We start from the raw sequence: 20,767 nt of genomic DNA, 5'->3' as shown, positions 1-20,767 counted from the left end.
CCATTTGAAACCATTACATGTATTTTTCACTAACCAGATCCACTTTTAAATACCACCGAATTATTCGTCGTCGTGCAAACAGACACATTACCCCAACACTTGTCAACGACTCATGTAATGAAAGTTAACAAACAACATTCTGCAGAAATGTCCTGCAGGTTGCTGCCTGTGCTGAATGTCGTTACACAATTCTGTGGGTGGATGGTGATATGCTGGTTTGTTCTGCCTACATGCAAATTTCTTTTCATTTTCTAGATCAAAGCATCTCTAAATCACATACTGGATGTCATCAGTCCAACTTTTAGCTTCGCTGGGTTACAGCTTCATAGCATTTCTGCCAGTGACAGATGGCTGAATTACAACTTAGACGCAACAGTTGATGAGATACTGACTGATATGTCTGGTGATAGCAGTTTAGTCATAGATATCTTGGTGGCCATGTTATGTCACTCCGTTTTTGACGACGGCCTGCTCTGGGCAGATTTACACACGTGACATATTTCTTTAATTTCTTAATGATGGATTTAACTGGACTCCAAAAGATATTCAGTGGCAGAAATTTTCTTGCTTCCCTCCCCTGACTTCTACTTGTCAGTAACCTTTTCACAGAGTTGCTTTACGTGTTCTTTTGTCTTCATGGTGTAGTTATAAACAGGAGTACTGATTCACCAGTGGCTGGACCTTCCAGATACAGGTGTCTTTATACTACAATCACTGAGACACATTCACCGTAATCAGATGATCTGCATTCCACTACTTATAATAAATACTTATGCAATTACATATTTTGCATTTATATTTTAGATGAATTTAAATTACTTTGTAGAAATGTGTTTCACTTTGACATGAACGAGTCTTTTTCGTAAATTCTTGTCAAAATAGTCAAATTAAATTTGCCACGATTCAGCGTGGGCTGCACAGTTCTCCATGTGCATGGGTGGGTTTTCTCTGGGCTCCCCGGCTTCCTCCAACAATCCAACCAAAAACATGCTGAGGTTCACTGATTATTCTAAATTGCCCATAGACACACACACACACACTTTTTGTAGGCACCATAGCATCACTGAGTCTAATTTCCAATGTGTGACAACACTTCTGTCAGCCTAAACTGTATTTTGTTGCACCTGATAAATAGAAGATGCTAACATGCTAACCCCATGCAGCTGCTATTCTGTCTGTAGATCCTTAATACTGTGTTAAAAAGATGCCTCCTTCATGAACGCAACTGTGTAATTATGGGAATCGTTATTACCATTGCTACTGTGACAGATGAATTACAAATGACCTGTTTCAACCCCGACATAATCGTCCTGTAATAATAGGGTGTGTGTTTGTATGTCCATGCGTGAGCTTCACAGCATCTTCTGATTCCTCTCATCCTTCAGTCTGACCTCATCCACCTCTCTTTGTTTTCTTGCTGACTAATACCCCCCTCCTTCACTTCCAGAGCTTTTCCTACACACACATGTATTCACACATGTTGGGCTTCTTCTTTTTGTCTTACCTCTGCATTGCGTGATCTAACTGCCCTCTTATAACACACAGATACACTCACTCTATTCTCCTGTCCTGTTTTTGTCCTCTGCATTTATTCACCTTCTCATTCACAGGCTATATTTGGCTTATCTCTTGTTATTCTCTTGTATTTCTTGCTATCCTTCACTCTCTCTCTCTCTCTCTCTCTCTCTCTCTCTCTCTCTCTCTCTCTCTCTCTCTCTCTCTCTCTCTCTCCCCCCCTTACTTTCACTCTCTCCCCTCCCTCCCCCTCATCCTCCCTCTGGTTGGCTGGTTACAGGCAGCCCGGGCTCTGCATCTGCAGCGGGCCGATTCCTGCGATGCTCTGTTAGCGACGGCAGCAGCAGCAGCAGGAGGAAGAGGGGAGGAGGAGGATGGCACAGGGATGGAGCTCACCCAGCTCCTCGACCGAATCAGAGCGCAGTGCAACCAGAGCAGACTCCCGGGCCCCGGAGAGAGGCACCTCGGCCTGGGCGCCGTCTCAAATCCACCCCCTGGCTTGGTCGGGCCTGGCCGAGCTGGAGCCGGAGCAGCATCCAGAACACACAGAGGAGCTCTCAGCGAGGTACGCATACACTCCTGCAGCTTCACTTTTATTTTCTGTGCATATTGTCCTGGATCTGTGCCAGCCAGACACTCCCTCAGGACCAACTCTGGGCTGTCCCAGAGGCTGAATGATGTGCTCCAGTGAAGTTAAATGGTTAGTTTGTTGACTGTGGCTGCAGGCAGCTTTTTCTGGATGATGTCAGAGTCAGTGCTTTTTCAACACACAGTTGGTTGCTGCTCTGTGTAAGTGATCCCAAATTGCAACCTAAGCATCTTTATCTACAGATAGCAGCTTCCTTTCATGTTGAAGTTCCTGCTGCAGATTTAGCTAGACTGTCCTCTTTTTCAGAGTGCCGTCTGGGATTGCATTTTTATTATTCCAGTGTTCCTGTAGCCACAGCACAATGACTTTGGTCTGACAGTGACAATAAAATGCCTTCGCCAAGAGGCTGTGAGCTCCCACAGTGCTAAATCAGAGCAGCTATTTACATCAGACTTTCTCTGTCTGTCCCACTAAAGTAACAGTTACACAATAATGCTGCAGTCAAACGCCTGCATGGTGTCCATAGTAATAAGGGGTGATATTAAGATGTAAGATGCTGCACCTTCAAAGAGGGTAAAATAACATTTAATCTGCTGGACATTATAATGTTAGAATATCTTAAAGGGAAACCATTGAGTTGCATTGTTTACTCTTGAGTTAGAGTCAAAGCCCTCATGCTTGCACCAAAATATGTAACATCCATCATTGTGTAAGGCTTAAACCACTGATCCCCAAGAGGTTTCTGGGCATTTTTTGCTTCTGGTACATTTTTCACTCACTGTGGGTTCATTTTTCACTGCAACATAAAGTCCTGCACCTCTATGGAAACAGAAGAACCATGAAGAAAGAGAGAGAACTCAGAAAGGTCTCCTGTGTAGAATGACACAGTTAGAATGACAGAACTTATAAGTAATATAAAGCAATTGTTGAATTTCTTTGATTATTGATTGTTAAAAACATGTAAAAAAAAAATGCAATCATGATGTACAACATTTTTCCAACTACACACAGGTGTTATCAATGCTGGAAAAAAGTAGTGGCAGCATGTACTATGTTTTGTCATTTACATTTTTAATTTGTGTCCATACTTATTTCCTCTATGCTCTGTAAACACAGACTGCAGTTCAGCTGAAAAGCTCTTCAGAATTTGTCACATGACTGTTGGTCACAGCTGAGTAAATAATGACCTCTTGGTTGCATCAAGGAGAGCAGAATTTTTTGTTTTTTATTCAATCTCGTTAATGCACAATTTATTTTGACGGGATTTGTAATTGAATTTGGTTAAACATCTCTATATTAAGTTTAGATCTGGGTAATTTTCCAAACAGAATCCCACTTCACACATACTACATTAAAGGACTGTTGAAAAGCTGAATATCCACAGAATCTTTGTTTTTACAGCTTCTGGATCTAATAAATGGTGTCATTTTGCTGATTTTTTTAACATAATATTCTTTTCAGACCTGCTGGCAGGTTTTAAGTTCAGACTTTTAAAGGTGTTTTTATAATTTAAATAAAAAGCACCAAATATACGTTTTTATCCTTAAAAAAACATTTGCAAAGCTAATAAAACATAATGTTTCAAATCCTAAATTGTTTACATCTAGGTTTGCTAACTTGTAGACATCCTCTTTCCTGCCTTTGTTTGCACTTTCCTGTATTTCTAAGATTGTTTCAGTGCAGCAAAGGAGGACTCACACAGAGAACAATAAAATGAGTTCAGAACAGAGTCTGGATTTTAAATACTTCTCTTTGATACTGTGTGGGTCTGGACAGACTGTGAGAAAATGTGCAGAAATAGTGCAAACGTTTCAGTCCATTTTGGATTTTCCTTAGTGCAAAATGAGAGACGCTTGGGGAGTCATCTTATATGTGTGTTACTCTGCAGTTGCATCCAGTCAATAGATTTATTGATTAGACACACATGAAGCCAACTGCCTGCAGTCCAAGCTATACCAAACACATAGTCATGTAATTCCATTCATTAACATATTCGCTTACATTTACACGTATACTGTATATTTACATACTATTGTTAGCTGTTACTCTGGGACCCACTAGTATAGAAAAATAAAGTCACAGAAAACAGGTCATGTTTAAATATTCATTGAAACCAATAGGGTGACATACATCTGCATTCGTGTTGGAGTAAAATGTGACCCACCACAACAGCTTAGTGCAGCAGAAATCCAAATCTGAAGTTGAATAATTGTCATCTACAAAATGTTGTGCAGCAGCTGATATAGGACTATATCACTTTTATATTCACTGATTCTGATTTGAAATTGTTTGCAAATTTTGCAAAGGATATTCTATTTGTTTGTGTTACTATTTGGCACATACAAGAGGGTAGGCAATTTTTTTTGTAAATTACCACTAGCAAAGGTTGATCAGTGGAACACAATCATGTGAAGCCAGAGGCAGGAACAGATGTTCCTAGTGACCAAAAACACCACACCTTACAATGTAAAAACTAATTTCTTATTTTACAGAATTTATCCTTTTTATCATTTTTTTCAATATTTTTAAACCAAAGATATCAGTAAATTTACAAAAATAAACTGTATGGTGTAAATAAATGATATAACCACATGAAAATGCAAAAGCAGTAGAATAATAATAATAACATTTAGAGACTAAAATGAGGACAGCTGGAGGGAAAATATATTGTAGAATGTTTTTTAAAAAGAGTCAGGCTTTCGTTTGTTCTGCATGTTCACATTAAATAAAACACTTCAACACTTCAGCAAGCTACAACATTAAAATGCTTGACACTTAAATACCTCAGTATAATAACCCAGCCATATAATATACATGGCATTATAACTCTGACACCAGTTATTCTGCAAAATCTTTTCATGCTGTATCTAGATTTTACATGTTGCTGCTACTTTTACTAAATGAGATAACAGATGGAATTAAAGCTTCCTTGAACATCCTGAGGAATAAGGCTTGATAAGAAGTTGTTGTCAGTTCTGATCTGCTGATGAGGGATAATCTCAGCCTAAATCTGCCTTTATTTCTCTTCTTAATTGAAGATCGTTTCATGGGTTGAAACAGATAATGAGAGTCATTGGCCTTTTAAATAAAACCGAAAACGACTTGCGTAACTTCTTTTGTTTTTGCTGTCAAAATATTGTCATAACTGTGCTGAGACAGCTTCGCCGCTTCACTGCGTTTGAAGGGAGTCGAGGACGGAGGGCGTGAAGCTCCAACAGCTGTACAGTGTGTCAGCACAGCTTGTACAGCTGAATATACAGGGTGTCTGCACTGGGCTCTGTTTACCTAAACTGAAACGCAGATTACCCACAGCTCCACCTGTAGCTGCTGCAGTGGGAAGAAAAGGTGTGTGCCATTGCGTGAGGTGGTTGTACATGCCTCTTGTCTGGGTTTTTTTTTCATGTAGCATCCAAGAATTCACAACATACCATCAGCTACTGCACAAAAACTTCATCTTTATTGTGTTTTGTACGTCTGAAAAACTTGGAGGTGTAAAATATAAGCTCTGCGCATGTAAAGATGCTTTCTTACAACCATTCCTCAAGCCCTTACTTCACTAGTTAGTCTCCCAGGTTCACAAGCTGGTGGGAGTTTTATGCATTTTTTAAGTAGAAAGTGAGAAACCAGTAGAATACACAGGTGCCCCTCAGTCCACCAGGTTTATTTACTTTCTACAGCTGCTTCTGTTAACTCTAAAATGTCTCAGCTAAGAGCAAAACTCACCAAATGTTCTGCTGTTGGCTGCACGAGTGAACACAAGAGTCTGCATGTACTCCCAGCATCTGAGGAACTGAACATCCAGTGGATTACTGTTATTAGTCATGGCACTGCCACCACAACAATAGTAAAATTCATAGTATTAGCATGTTGTGCACCTAATGTGATTAGCTTTGATGGTCCACAGAGCTCTGTGGAAACTAACACTGAGGGACATTCAGAGATGGTGGAAACTTTCATTTAAACCAGTCAACAAAGACTGGATGGGTTACTGTGTTTTCATGTCGCCTGTTGTGCTTCAGTTCAACCTAAACTCAGCTGCTGTTTACAGCTGTTAGCTTCTCTCTGTACTCATATATACTGTATTTTGATACAGCCAAAAAGATTCTCTCATTTTCATATTTTTCTGTTGTCAGACATCAGAGAAAGTATGAAATAGTGACTGAAATGCAACACATTATGACACATTTAACAGCAGTCCCTCTACAGTCATTTTCTCTGCACCACTAAACTATTTTTTTAATACTGCAATGTTACCTGTCAAACTAATAACTTCAGAACAGCAGCTGTGCTGTGAATTCAGAGATATTTCAATGTAAAATGACAGCTCAGAGAGAAAGTAAGATGCAATAGAAAGTCTCATTCATGTTTTTGTCAGCTGCTGTGTGTTCAAATGTTTTGCTTCTTGCTCTCAATTACAGCTGCAGAGAGAGTCTTCTTCCTGAAAGGGGTGGGGGAAGCAGCAGCTTAGCTGCATTTAATGCTACAGACACTGAAAGAGGACTAAAACCTGGAGTTACACTGTCATGGAGAAATCAACTGTGTTTGCATTATTCTGAGCTGAAAAACATTCTGTGGATGTGTGAGACTTTAATTTGTTGAAAGGCTGCACAATATGGGACCTTTAAAATTGTTAGAAGTTTGTTTATGTATGGCAGTGGTGTGGGGATTTCAACCTCTTTCGATCTTTTTGTCCTCACCCAGGAGGAGGCAGCATGGGCGCAGGTGAGCCTCGGCGGTGCTGCCCTCAGGGAGGCTCGGGCTGAACTCGCTGAGGCCAGGAAGCAGTGGCACTCCCTGCAGGTGGAGATCGAGACCCTACATGCCTTGGTAAGAAAACACACCTATCACACTGGTAACACGTATTCCAGGGCAAGTGGCAGACTGCCTGTGTTGACTTTGGGTAAATGATAAGAAAATGCTAATGATAAGTAAGAAAACACACACAATATACTGTACAAATATTAGCAGCAGGCTTAGCACACTCTGTATATGATGGGATGCTGGTGGTTTTGCAGTTTACATTTCATAGTTACATTTTTGAAAGTATACAACTACTTTTTACCTTTCAGGAAATCGCTCTTTCCTACTTCTCCCCTGTATCAGTATTTACTGCTGTATGTTACGGAGGCAGAGGCCCTCTGCCTCCGTTACCTTTTAAACATGAAAAACTTCTAGTGCAATCTGTTAAAACTAAGTAACTGCACCTAATGTGATAAAAAAAAAATTTAATATTTACACTCTTAGACACTAAGAGACAGCAGTTCTTTGAGGATCATGTTAGCATTAGTACGCTAAAGTAGTAATGTTTAACAGGTGGCAAAGCATATTCTACACTTTTTACATTCTGTTTTGCTAGTTTATAACATCTGCTTTTCAGTTAATAGAACTATTTTAATAATTAATCTTAATTGCAGTAGTTATATTTTGAAAGTAATTTTTAAGATCCAGAACTCTAACCATATGTTTTAGTCTTACAGCTTGTTATTCCTGCTCAATCATTATAAAAGTTAAATGAAAATTTCGTGACCAAATATTTCATAATTAAAAGTTTTCAAAATGTTTAATTTTGTATTATTGTGGCATGCAGCTACATATGATTCAGAAAATATCAGGCGTTGACTTCTGGATTGTCAGTTTTTTTTCTTAATATGAGCTCAAAGATGGGACCACATACTTTTTTTTTCAGATTTCAACTCACCCATAATCAGAGAATTTTTAATCTACTTGTCCAGTTCTGCAAAATCTGAATCACTGGCATGAGGAGAAATTAATTCTCAGGCTTTTATCTTTAATAGTTCCTGAGATATTGTTGTTCAAACATAGATTCAAATTTCAACATGCAAATAAAATGTGCTGAAAGTGGGTTAACAGGCGTTTTTTAAAATTATCTTGGAAAGTACTTAATATATCAATCTGGTAGAAACTTGGTTTAAACTTCCATGGTTGAGCAGAAGGCCCGTTATGATTTGAGACGACATAACTCAGCTATCTAACTCAAAAATGCAGATTTTGGGCTCTTTAGAAGCAAAAAAATTACTGTGCCATCATGATCCTATATTCTTTCCTCTGGATGTGCAGGAGAAAGGCCTGGAGAACTCCCTGCAGAACACCCAGCGGCTGTACTCCAGCCAGCTGCAGGACCTTTCCCAGGTGATTGCTGGACTGGAGGGTGAGCTGGAGCAGGTGAGGAGCGGTTTGGCCACCCAGCGTCAGCGCCACAGCCAGCTGCTCAACACCAAGATGAGGCTGGAGCGCGAGATCGCCACCTACCGACGGCTGCTGGAGCGCGAAGAGGGCAGGTGAGGGCAAGAGGCAGCAAAAGGAACAAGGAAGGATGAATTCAGTTTGTGGTTTTAGTTTGATACTTCTTCCTTTTAATTTTTATTTAAGAATGTTTTCCTTTTAAACCCTGTGAGAAGGAAGAATATTACACAGCAAAATCTGCATTTGATAAGCAGACTTTTTACAGGCATGAGTGAGACAGACAGATAATCTGCAGCTAAGCACAAAACAAACAAAATAATTTCTTAATTGGCTCCTTAACCTCGATCTGTCAGGCACATCATTTACTGTGTTGGTATTTTTAATTTAGTAAAAGCCAACCATTCTGTAACGGATTGTCGACTCTCTCTTAATAGAAACTTAAAATCCACAGTAATTGCAGGTTCAGACAGACTCTAATGTTCCACCCACGCAACACAGTGACAACTGGAAACTGACCAAAGATTCTTACAGAAAGTGCAAATGACTAATTAAATGAAGATGACAAACTTTCTCCCACTGATTCACAGACAAAAAATGCAGCTCTGTCTTTAATCAGAGGAGATGATAGAATCCAGACAGTCCATGCTAGTTTTTGCCAGCGTCAAGCTGTTTTATTAGGGAATATTCGGTTTGTTTGGCATGGCCTTTAATTATCTTCTTTTTGGATGAAGAAGAGACTCTGAGATCCTTTGCAATTTTGCTGCATCCACCGTATGATTGTCATTTTATAGCCTGAGAAAGGTAATTTGGTTTTATGGCGCTTGCTGAGGTTACAGATGGAGCCGAGCTCTTCCTTTGGTTCTTTGTTTCTTTAGTCCGCCTGATGTCATTGATGCTCAAAGAGACAGACACAACGTGGCATCTGAAATCTGTATTGTCTTTGTATTTGAGAAGGGAGGCACCTGTGGGGGCAGGACAAAAAAATAAAGAGATGAGCGTATCCTCTCAGTTAAAAGGAATCTGTCTTACTGAAGCTTCTGCATGTGAAAACACAAAGGTTTCTGAGATCTGTGTGCCTGGATGAAATAAAAGATACAAAAGATGATTCTGAAAGGTCAGTGCACAATGCTCTTGTTTTATCTTGTAAACATTCAGAATCATGTTCAGACACATGAAAACTGCCTCTGGTGCTAGTTTATTAACTAAATTGTACAATAACAAGAGTCTGTAGTTGATTAAAAGACTTTATTGAGGCACAGCAGTGCTTTGAGATACAGGATGCAACAATATCAATGTGCAGTATCACTAGAATATCAAATGAGTTACACTTGCTTTACCTCGCAGTATTCAGATTGTTTCTAAGTTAAACAGTAGAGTAGTAGTTCTTAGTAAAATAAGAAAATAACACAAATTAATCACAGCGAAAAATAACGCGTAAAAAATGATAACGCTATTATTTGCACCCTCCTCAGTTCCCTCGTTTCTGTCACACCGGTAACTCTGATGAACACTCCAGCCCAGTAGGTGGCGGTAATGAACCTAAAGCCTGTTTGTAGCCATGAAGAAGAAGCACAGGAATCACTGAGTGAAGTCAGGCGCTGATGAACAGTGAAGGAAGACGAGATTGAGCTTCTCGGGCAGAAAGTTTTCTTTTAAAATCTTCCCGATGGCAGCTTGGATAAAAGCCTGGTTGTGTGCAAATTGTACAACAAAGAGTTTTCTGATCACTGCGTCACTTCAAGCCGACGGTATCACCTCAATGTAAAACATGTTGCTGTTAGCACCAGAGCTAACGTTAGCTACGAGTCATGCTAACGGCTAACGGTGTAGCCATCCCATAATAGACCACTTTTCTAGACAGTGCTTGAGTTTACAGAAAGTCTTAAAATGTTGAATAAAATCGCTATAATTGCACTTAGATTTGCAGTAATCTGTGAATGTAGCAGACAGATGAAAAATGCAGATAAATAGAAATGAAACATTTTTGTGGTTTAAGTTTTTACTCCGTCGAGGCTCTGCCTCCTTGGAGGAGGAATAACCTAAACAACAAAAATATCTCTTTTAATAACTTAATTATGAACTTTTTGTTTATAAAAAAAAATTACATAAATAAAAATTTATATTCCTATAAAAAGAACCATCAAAATTACACCATTTATCAGACCCAGAAAAGATGAAAACAGAATGAATCTCTGGATTTTCAACTTTCTGAAGCTCCTTGAACTACTTATGCTGATTTTATGTGCCATACAGTGGAAAAAACAACTAAATTCAGGCTTTAAGTCATCAAAGTCGCTTTTTTCTATATGTCCCATTTTCCTTTTTTAAAATAAATTTTAAATTATAAACATGTATATGTCTATTCATTGATTCAACTGTCAACCACAATTTTATTTGAACTGAAAAACTTCACTTATTGTGTCAAATATTGCTATTTGACAAAACTACAATTAATTGCGATTAATTAATTACAAAGCCTGTAATTAAGTTTTTTTAATCGCATCCCACCACTAATAATAATATAGATATATAATAATTAGGTCCCACTCCGACCGGTCCTATGAGAAACCAGTGCTTGCAAAAAGTTCAGAGGCACATATTGAATATGCACAAACCGGCATTGGAGGAATGGATACGCTATCTCGGCTGCAGTCTGAATGAAAGTGGTATGTTACGAATACACGGCAATAGGCATCAAGGGGTTAATATGAAGTGATGTATTCTTTTAAAGTCCACATCACATGAATACAGAAAGTCAGCCTTTACTCTGTTCGACGGTCTTGTGTCTGCAGGTACATGGGTCGCAATGGGCAACCGCTGAGTCTGAGGCCCTGGAGGTCCTCGGTGATGGAACCGAAAGAGAACGGGCTGGAGAACGACATCAGTGACCTGGCCGTGACTCCGGATGAGCCCAAGTCGGAGCCGCTGCCTGAAATCCCTCCACTGTTACCTGCAGAAAACGGCCTCCAGAAAAGCATCCTGTACCGACAACAAAGCCTCGTGATACTCACAGGTAACACACACAAACACAGACACACAACCTCACACTAGTCATAACTTATCATGATTTTGTCATTACTGTCTCCTCACAGAGCCGGAGCTGGATAAAGAGCTGCCGATCTCCACTGTGAAGACTCAGGAGATTCTTCAGGGCAACGTGGTGCGAGAGAGCGCCGAGGGTCACGGCACCATCGAGTGAGTATCGATCGCTTTGACCTGCAGTCAGCACCTCAGCCTCGCTTTCAAATGTAGGCACTTTCCAGTAGCAAGCGCTAATTGCATTACTTTTGAACATCACCCAGATAAATACCCGTCATGACTACAAAATAACACGCTTGCTCAATTTCCCAGAGCCTCGTCACCTTTCAGCTACACCTCTCAGACTGTTTTTTTATTGACTCATTAGTTGACAATGTAAGAATCACCCGTCCTCCACTCCCAGGCGACGTCTGGTCCACACAAAACTCTGACAGGAATTACCTTCACCTTTATGAGGGATAGTTTTCCTCACAGGTTCCCATGAGTAATGCGATGCAGTGCTGCATGGGAATTTTTTCTCCTTTAATGGGCCGTGTTTGATGTGGAGATACCCGCCTGGTGTGCAGGCTGCAGGGCGTTGCACCTGTTATTGTTGGACGAGACATGGGTGGAATTCTTTGTTCATGCTTCAGGTGTTACCAGCCACAAATGCACATCTGCAAAGTCAAACACACACAAATTCACTTGCATAACGTCCTAAGAGAGCTGCATGGTCAGCTCAGAGATATGCTCTTCTGTCCTCACACCTACTGTTTCAGTGAAGGGGGTTATTTCATAATGATTTATTGAGATGTGTAATACTGGTATTTATAGAACTAGTGGGTATGTACATTCTGATTTATTTTTTATCTTTGTACTGATATTCCTTAAATATTTACACTATCCTCTGTGCTGCTGCAGCAATGCAAATTTCCCCACTGTGGTATTAATAAAGGCTTATCTTATCTTACATATTTGGATAATTATGCTAGTTGATGTAACAAAATTTGGAGAAATTAGGCTCATACGGCTGCACCAAACAGTGTAGTACAAAATGTAGGCTGCAACACACCTAATGGTAGGAACTCCACTTTATGATTAAAATTGTATTCATTAATTTAGGGGCACCATCCTGAGCTTGCCTGAAAAAATTAGCAATTTAGACTGAGTCTCAAAAAGACTTTGATGAAAAAGAAATTGATTATTCTGTTGTCTGAAAATCTTAAGTTCTGATTTCATTGACCTCTAGTTCCCAGAACAAAGAAATACACTGTAGAACCGATGATAATTATACACAAACATTTATTAACTAATACTATGGACAAACAATAAACAACAACAGGCAGTGAATAAATAAATGAATAAATGCAGATAAACTAATGAACTGTGATCATCACTGGAAGGAGTTGGTAGAAAGGTGATGAATTTAGAATCACTCTAGAATTGGAAAACCTGATGTAATTTGTAAATTCACCTGTTTAGCAGAAGGCAAATGATACTTGCGTAGCCTTTGTAGGTGTGAGGGGGAGGCTGCTGCAGGATGTGAAGCTGTGAGGATCTGCTGGATGAGTTGGTTTAGGAACACGGAGACGAGAAGGCACTAATTATTATCTTATTATAATTAGCAACCTCAATAATAATTTGAAGATATTTGCGCTCTTGTATTATTAAAGTTAACTTAAGAAGTCCAACTTTAAGTAAAACGTAGGAAACCAAAGCCCTAGTTTAAAGTTAAGTTATTCATTTCTTTAAGCAATCATTAAAGAACCCAGTTTTAAGCCTTTGTTTAAATTAAGTCATCATGAAGCTCTCTGAGCTTGAGCCCTCTTCCTCTGTTTTCAAGAATATTTTTCAAGCCTAAGCCCAGTTGCATTCCAGTGACTTTTTTTTAATAGAAAATTTTGGAGCCAAATTCAAATCAGCATCTGACCAATCATGGATGTGTTCCTCCCAAGGGGTGGTGTTGAGTTTCATTGTCCAGGAGAGGTCAGAGGCCAAATACCTTTAGAAGTTACTTTCAGTTCATTTCTTAAATGTAGAAATCCAATTGTTCCCCATCTATGGTGATCACAGCTCTGAAATAACACCGAATAAATAATTAAAATGAAACCAAACACAGTATGTTTATCTCTTGGACGGACTGACTGACTGACTGACTGACTGACTGACTGACTGATGGACTGACTGACTGACTGACTGACTGACTGACTGACTGACTGACTGACTGACTGACTGACTGACTGACTGACTGATGGACTGACGTGTGTCGTGAAGTGTTTTACAGATTGAACTCTTAATGACAATATTTCTGGAACTATTAAAGACAAAAACCAGAAATCTTCACTGTTATTGAAGTATATGTTGAAGTTATATGTTATTTATTATCATGCCATTGATTCAGAATCTGCAATATTCAACATGTAGATTATTCCATCTCAAATCAGATACCTCAGAATTAGTCCCAAATAAATTACATTTCAAGTATGAGCTCAGATCATTAGCTCAGATGTGATGGAGCAGATTTCTGGCTTTACTGTAAATCCCTGTCACTTGATTGATACTTTTTTGATATCAAGTGACTCTGTTAGCCAAGCTGCTGAAATTATTTCCACAAAACGTTCCTTGAATCTTTCCTGGATGATTCTCTCTCTGTCAGAAAGCATTACCTGGCTGGAAACGGTCCAGTGAGGGAGGCCATCTGTCTGCAGTTATTGATCGGCCTGGTGTTAGCCAGCTGAACGTTTCCCAAACCATTAGAAAACCCTCACAGGCCAAGCTGGGGGTCTAATAGCATAGCAGTCTAGAACAACATGTATGGACTCCTTACTACTCATTAAAGCTGCACTTCCGTTTTACTAATGACCAAAATGACAAGATGTCTGTCGTAGCGTTGTACCTACAGACAGTCATCACCTGACTCCCATTTCACCTGATTTTACACAGCCTTTTAGAACATTTCAGCTGATTTGTTCGACCCTGCAGCTCGTGAAATGCTCACCACTTTGAGCAGGCTTGTTTCCAGTTGCAGCAGGCAGTTTGTTCCAGTAAATAGGTCTGATACTAAGGCTGTAGTGAAAACAAAATCAGCATGTTATCTATAGATGACCTAAATGTTCCACGGAGCCCTGAGTGACTCCACCTGCAGCCTTACTAGCCTGAATTAATTCTAAATCAACATTAAAAGCTAATATTTCCCTTTGAGCTAATGTTCAACTACATCTTTGGGGACATTTGTGAGTCAGATCACAATTAGTAGTGATGATAATCTCTTGGCCTTATGGCTCAATCTTCAGCTTTTTACGATGCTCTCAGGTGGCCAAAAAATCAGTCTTTGCTGCTTTAACCCTGTGAACTCCAAGCAGTTTCTGAATGTTTTTTGGTCCTGTCATGTTTTCCACTCACTGTGGGTTCATTTTCACCACAATATAAAGTTCTGCACCTCGATGGAAACAGAACAAAGAAGAGAGAACTGTGCAATATTAAACCATTATAATGACATAAATCATCCATCCATCCATTATCTATACACCGCTTCATCCTCATTAGGGTTGCGGGGGGCTGGAGTCTATCCTAGTTGATGTAGGACGAAGGCAGGTTACACCCGGACAGAGCTACATATACAGACAAACAAGCACACTCACATTCATACCTACGGGCAATTTAGAATCACTAATTAACCTCAGCATGTCTTTGGACTGCTGGAGGAAGCCAGAGAACCCGGAGAAAACCCACGGATGCACAGGGGGAACATGCAAACTCCTTGCAGATCCCAGGCCCAGGCCAGGATGCGATGTTCTAGCTGCAAGGTGGCGATGCTAACCACCAAGCCACTGTGCAGCCGGCATGAATCACAGAAGGAAAAAAATGAAAGTGGTAATTTCTTTGACTCTTTAATTTGCAAAAAAAAAAAAGAGTAAAAATCTGGAATTACCTCTACTACATTTTTCTAAGTGTCTACAGGTTTTACCAACACTGGAAAAACATACAACTCTACGTATTATAGATATTTTACGACTTACTTCTAAATTTGTTTCTGTACTTGTGTAATCTCTGCTCTGTGTAAACACAGCCTGCAGTTCAACTGATATTTATTTTATCACGACTGTTGGTCAGAGCTGAGTCACTAATGGCTTCACAGTTTATATAGAATAGAATCTGCCTACTGGCAACTATATATTATTTATTTATTTTGGCAAATATTTAGAAGAGACATTATGATTATATTATTATGATTATAAAATGATTCTGATGAAATATCACGATTTAAAGCTTAGATTTTGATCATTTTCCTGACAGAAATCTGTATTAGACATGATTAGTTCAAGGACTGTTGGAAAGCAGAATATTCAATATTTTTTTCTGTTTTTACAGTTTCTGGCACTGACAAGTAGTGTAATTTTGTCGATTTGTTTTTAAAGATGACATGCCTTTCAAACCTGTCAGCAGTTTGGGGGTTCACAGAGTTAAGGTCTAGCATAAACAAGAACGTCTCACATGGTGTATGTTGGATTTTAAACGGATTTGTGACTCTTTTTCTGGACTCCACAACCTGCAGGATTGTCACGTTTGTGCAGTGACACACTTAAAAATAGAATTTTGCCTCTTCTGCAGAGGCAGCGTCCTGATTTTTGTGGCAGACTTGCATCATTTTGAATGTAGTTCAACTCTGAGAGCCACAACCTCCATGAGCCTATTTACTGTCAGACTGGTTGGATGTTATCACCTATTACTTGTATGTGCTGAAACATCCATCCATCCATTATCTATACACCGCTTAATCCTCACTAGGGTCGCGGGGGGGCTGGAGTCTATCCCAGCTGACTCAGGTGAAGGCAGGGGACACCCTGGACAGGTCACCAGTCTGTCACAGGGCTACATATATAGACAAACAAGCACTCTCACATTCACACCTACAGGCAATTTAGAATAATCAATTAACCTCAGCATATTTTTGGACTGTGGGAGGAAGCCGGAGTACCCGGAGAAAACCCACGCATGCACAGGGAGAACATGCAAACTCCATGCAGAAAGATCCCGGGAAAGCCGGGACGCGAACCAGGGATCTTCTTGCTGCAAGGCGAAAGCGCTAACCACTACGCCACTGTACAGCCCGGTGCTGAAACATACATATCTATTATTCCAGGCCATGTCTAAGCTCTTATATTTCAGCATCTAAATGTTCTCTCTTGCTGCCCCCTGGAGTCTCTATGAATCTACCAACCAGAAAAATAAAAATGCTATAAATGACACATGCATGTACAAACAGGAGACATGTAAGCAAGTTTTAAATATACAAGCAGAGTAAAGACTTAGTGTTTTTAAAATATTCTGTGCACGAAGTAACATCCTAACCTTTTTACTGCCTCGACGTCTGACCTCTTTCACCAGGACGGAGAAGATCGACAAGGTGATAAAGCAGTGGGAGGGCTCCTTCTTCAGAGGGAATCCTAAGCTGAGGAAGAAGTCGGTGTCGCTGCGCTTCGACCTGCACATGGCGGCGGCGGACGAAGGATGCGCCCAGACGAAGCAGGACAGCCTCCCCGACGTGGAGGTGCGTCTCATCATGAAGCGATCTCGCAGCATCCCCACCATCACACCGTAAACTCAGAGTCAACCCCAGTTTGTTGGTGGTAACAAAAAGATGTGGAAACAACATCTGCTGATATTAACATCCTCTAATCGCAACTTTCACTGAACTTTGCATCACAGCTTCTCGTCACACTCGGGCAGGATGAGCTTCAGGCTTTTGTGGTGGCCGTTTTTATAGAGAGACTTGCGTTCATCGCAACACAGAGGATAATAATTTAATATGTATTTCTGCGTCATCATTCTAGATGAAGTAAAAGTGTCTCTTACCACCATCAAGAGATTATTATTATTGCCATCAATAATGACTCTGCTTAACTACAGCATTTAATCCTGGTTGACACTTGGTGCAGGAGGCAAACATGGAGGTTAAAAGGCAGATACATAGCACTAAAAGCTGCTGTGAAAACTTGAAGGGTGGATTTTTATTTTTCATTTTTTTGACAGATTTTCTTTAAGGGACTGTATGAAAATTATTAGGATTCAACAGAAAGCAGAGCTAAAATGTATTTTAAAAAATTGCTAAAATAACAGACTTATTAATTTAACATCTGATTTTAACATTTAAGATGGCAGTCTTGAGGATTTTTATTTAAATCGATGTCTGTTAAGTCTCTCTCTATGGTGATTGAAGCTCTGAGCCACTAATGAAGATATTTTAAAGGCTTTACAAACAGGGTGTCGTTGACCATATTCTCATGCCAGATCACAGCTTTCTGTCAGAGAGTGTCGACAGACTTATTGAGTATGTCTGCTAAAGTGTTTTTCAGGTGTTTGCAATGAGAATGCTGTTACACTAAGCTAAAAACACCGGCAGGGTGACAAGGCACTGGACATTTTTTTCCCATGCTGCATGTTTGATAACAGGTAAAAACTGTCAACTAGGTTGTCAGGGTTGGTTGATGTAGTATTGGTCCCGTCCCTCCTCCATTGTGATTGGACTGCTGGAAAAAATAAACAGTGATGTGTGCAACGTTCTACCCAAAGTTGGACATTTTTCAACTGTTGTCACTGGAACAGACACTCAAGTTGAGAAATGTTGAACGTTGGATAAAATGCTGCGCTTGTCGTCGTTGATTTTTGTCAACTCACCAGATGTAGATTGTGGGTATAAGCCAACAATTGGTCGTTTAGCAACCTAACACACTGAACAGTTTATGTTTTGTACAGGATTTGGATTGTGCAGAAAGGCGGGGTCGCTAGTTTTTTGGTGAATTATCTGTTTTAAGGTAAGTGCTGTTTTCCCTTGTCGTTCTTTGTAGGAGCACCGTTGCTGCATCCTGGGCTTTACTCTGCCCATTATGGTTGTGATTAGTTTAAACAAATACAAACAAGCCGCGGAGTTTTTCCCTTATAGCAGAATGATAATGAAGTGCAGATACTACTTTACCCAGCCATCACTTTCTAGTTGTACAAAAGCTGAAAATCAACTAAACAAAAGTGTAGGAGAAGCTATTACTGCTGCTCTCTTAGTATCCATGTTTGTACCAGATGACATCTCTGGAGTGCTGAAATTTTAACATGAAAGCTAGTGTTTAGAGGAACATTTTATTCACCATGGATCTACCAAGCAAACAGCAGTCAGCATTTAATCAGTATGTGCAGTTACTGCTGCAGATATCCTGCATCAGGAGATCCAAAGCATCTCCGGTGAAAAAGTGGTTTAAATATTTGGTGTCTCTGCAGAAAAATCTTACATCATCAGCTATAAAAAGCCCTTTGGTTGGACACACAACGTTTAGCTCAGCAGTTTGCAAGGCAGCAAACCTTTCTGGCCTTTCCGACCCACCATGAAGTTGCATAGAGAGCATTGACAGATGATGTCACTCTACAGACTGCGATGGTCGAAGTTTAAGGTGCAACATTATGACAACATAGTTTGTCCCAATTATATGGAAACTGCATGAAACAGCATGTACGTTGTGAAGGTAGCTGCAGTATATACTGACAGTAAAATGTAGAAGTGTGTGATTTAGAATGCAGCCATTGTTTGGGAAATTACCGTAGGTCAAAAAAGACACCTGCAGTTACAGTTCTTCACCATAGATGGCGACAAAGAGCTTTCCACTTTATAGAGCTAATATTTGCACATTAAGAGCTTTATGATTTTGATTTTGGGGTCCGCTAGAATATATGTACATGTTTTAATGCCTGAAAGACATTATTTTTCTCATACTGCACATTGCCGCACCTTCTCGGTCTCCATTTTTAGCTCTTTAGCTCCATTTAGGCCCTGAAAAGCCCAGTCTGCTTTGATTGGTTACTAAAAGCGAGGCAGAGCTGTTTATGTACCATTATCACAGATTTATAAGTGAAGGCAAGGAGGCGTAGCTCGAACAGAAGCGGCTCTAGTGAGGAAATAATGGGAGGAAACTGCTAATTCTCTGTTTAAGCCACATTAGCTGCTAGCAGGAGTTATGCAAAAGTGTTTTAAGGCGATGTAGATAAAAGAAATATGAAGTTAGATGTTGTAGATGATGTTAGAAGCAGACCTTTCTGTGAGAGAGAATAACTCTGTTTGAATTTATAAGTTTGCAGACCTTTAACATGTACAAAAAAGTACCTATTTCACACTGAAGGAAAGAACGAACCCAAGAAAAGAATAATACGGGATCCTGAAGTTAGAGTACACTATATTATTTGTGCACTTTTATTTATTAGAATGAAATTGATGCAGCTATTTTACAAGAAGTATTTTAGGGAGGCTGTAAAAACATGTTAAAACCTCCTTCAACATCCCAGTAATTTTCCTACAGTCCCTAAACGCTTTGCACTGCAGACTCATACAGCACCTAGAAAAATATCAGCACTGACAGACATCCAGAGTTCTTTAAAGGGTCTTTTGTCATTGCATTAAATTCTCTACATGGAGAAAATAAAATAAATATTTAAATCTTATAATGTAGGCTACACTGTACTTTGCTCACTGTGATCTAATATCAGCAGTGAGGCTTTTAACTCTCACCGTTTCTCAGAGAACTTCCATTCCCCGTCTAGACCAGAGGAGGGCAGCATTTGTAAATTGTTTAACACTGCAGTGTTCCTGCAACGCTCCACTCGGGTTGTGTAACAGATTCTACCTGTTACACCTCAGTCTGAGAGTTTTTATGCGGAGTTTTGAGTTGGCACCAAAGAATTGAAGAGCGGACCGCTGAGTGTTTGCATTTGGGTCCCTCAGAATATTTAAATATATTAACTATGCAGTTCTGTGCTTGTTTTTTGCTTTGCTTCAGAAAGCACACTCTTCATTTTGAGAGCTCTGTAACTTCAGAATGAAGCATTACGCCTTTATCTAAAAATTTATCATTTCAAATAAAAAATATGAATTACGTGCAGCCTGGTGTGTTTTCTGTTAGATGTTTACCCCGATAAGCTCATTCAGATTAGCTCTTAGACACAGAGTGAATCAACCACACCGTCTTCCTTTAGTTTCCAGTTCGACTTTGATGTGAAACTGAAGATACAAACTGTTTTTCACACTTCTATGCCGTTTCTCTCTCTCTCTCTCGCTCTCTCTCTTTCTTTTAAACACACAAAAAAGTTCAACAAGTCAACAACTTTATTTTTCATCATAAAAATAATAAAAATACAACTTGAATATACAGAGAAGACATTTGTTACAGTGCAGTATCATAAATACATTCAGATCTATACAGATGCGGGCAAAGTTTCTGCATTGAAATGAACGGACGTACCAATGTTTCATCTGTTTTTCTTCAAGAACCTTCAGATTCCCTCATAAATGTAATTTATAACATCAGTTGCATAGATGGGAATCACTGTACATGAAGATAAAAGACTAATTAAATGGCTTACAAGGGCTTAAACATAAAATAAGGTGCTAACAGTTTCATC

The 20,767-nt window shown here is 39.6% G+C and overlaps 1 protein-coding gene across 1 annotated transcript in view; it reads left to right on the top strand.

Moving 5' to 3' along the window:
• The window catches only part of krt222 (keratin 222), a 42,373-nt gene extending 22,126 nt beyond the window's left edge, over nt 1-20,247 (top strand). Inside the window, exons 7-12 of the mRNA XM_023272499.3 lie at nt 1,796-2,080; nt 6,806-6,931; nt 8,183-8,403; nt 11,101-11,321; nt 11,401-11,503; nt 16,715-20,247. Coding sequence (XP_023128267.2) covers nt 1,796-2,080; nt 6,806-6,931; nt 8,183-8,403; nt 11,101-11,321; nt 11,401-11,503; nt 16,715-16,928 — 1,170 coding nt within the window. The 3' untranslated portion in view covers nt 16,929-20,247. The remainder of the gene's footprint in view (nt 1-1,795; nt 2,081-6,805; nt 6,932-8,182; nt 8,404-11,100; nt 11,322-11,400; nt 11,504-16,714) is intronic.
• Nucleotides 20,248-20,767: the final 520 nt, after the last annotated feature.

The sequence above is a fragment of the Amphiprion ocellaris genome, chromosome 4 (genome assembly GCF_022539595.1).
Source record: "Amphiprion ocellaris isolate individual 3 ecotype Okinawa chromosome 4, ASM2253959v1, whole genome shotgun sequence".
In the NCBI taxonomy this organism is placed as follows: Eukaryota; Metazoa; Chordata; class Actinopteri; family Pomacentridae; genus Amphiprion; species Amphiprion ocellaris.
The sequence above is the reverse complement of the archived record's forward strand: the minus strand, read 5'-3'. Positions and strand labels throughout refer to the sequence as shown.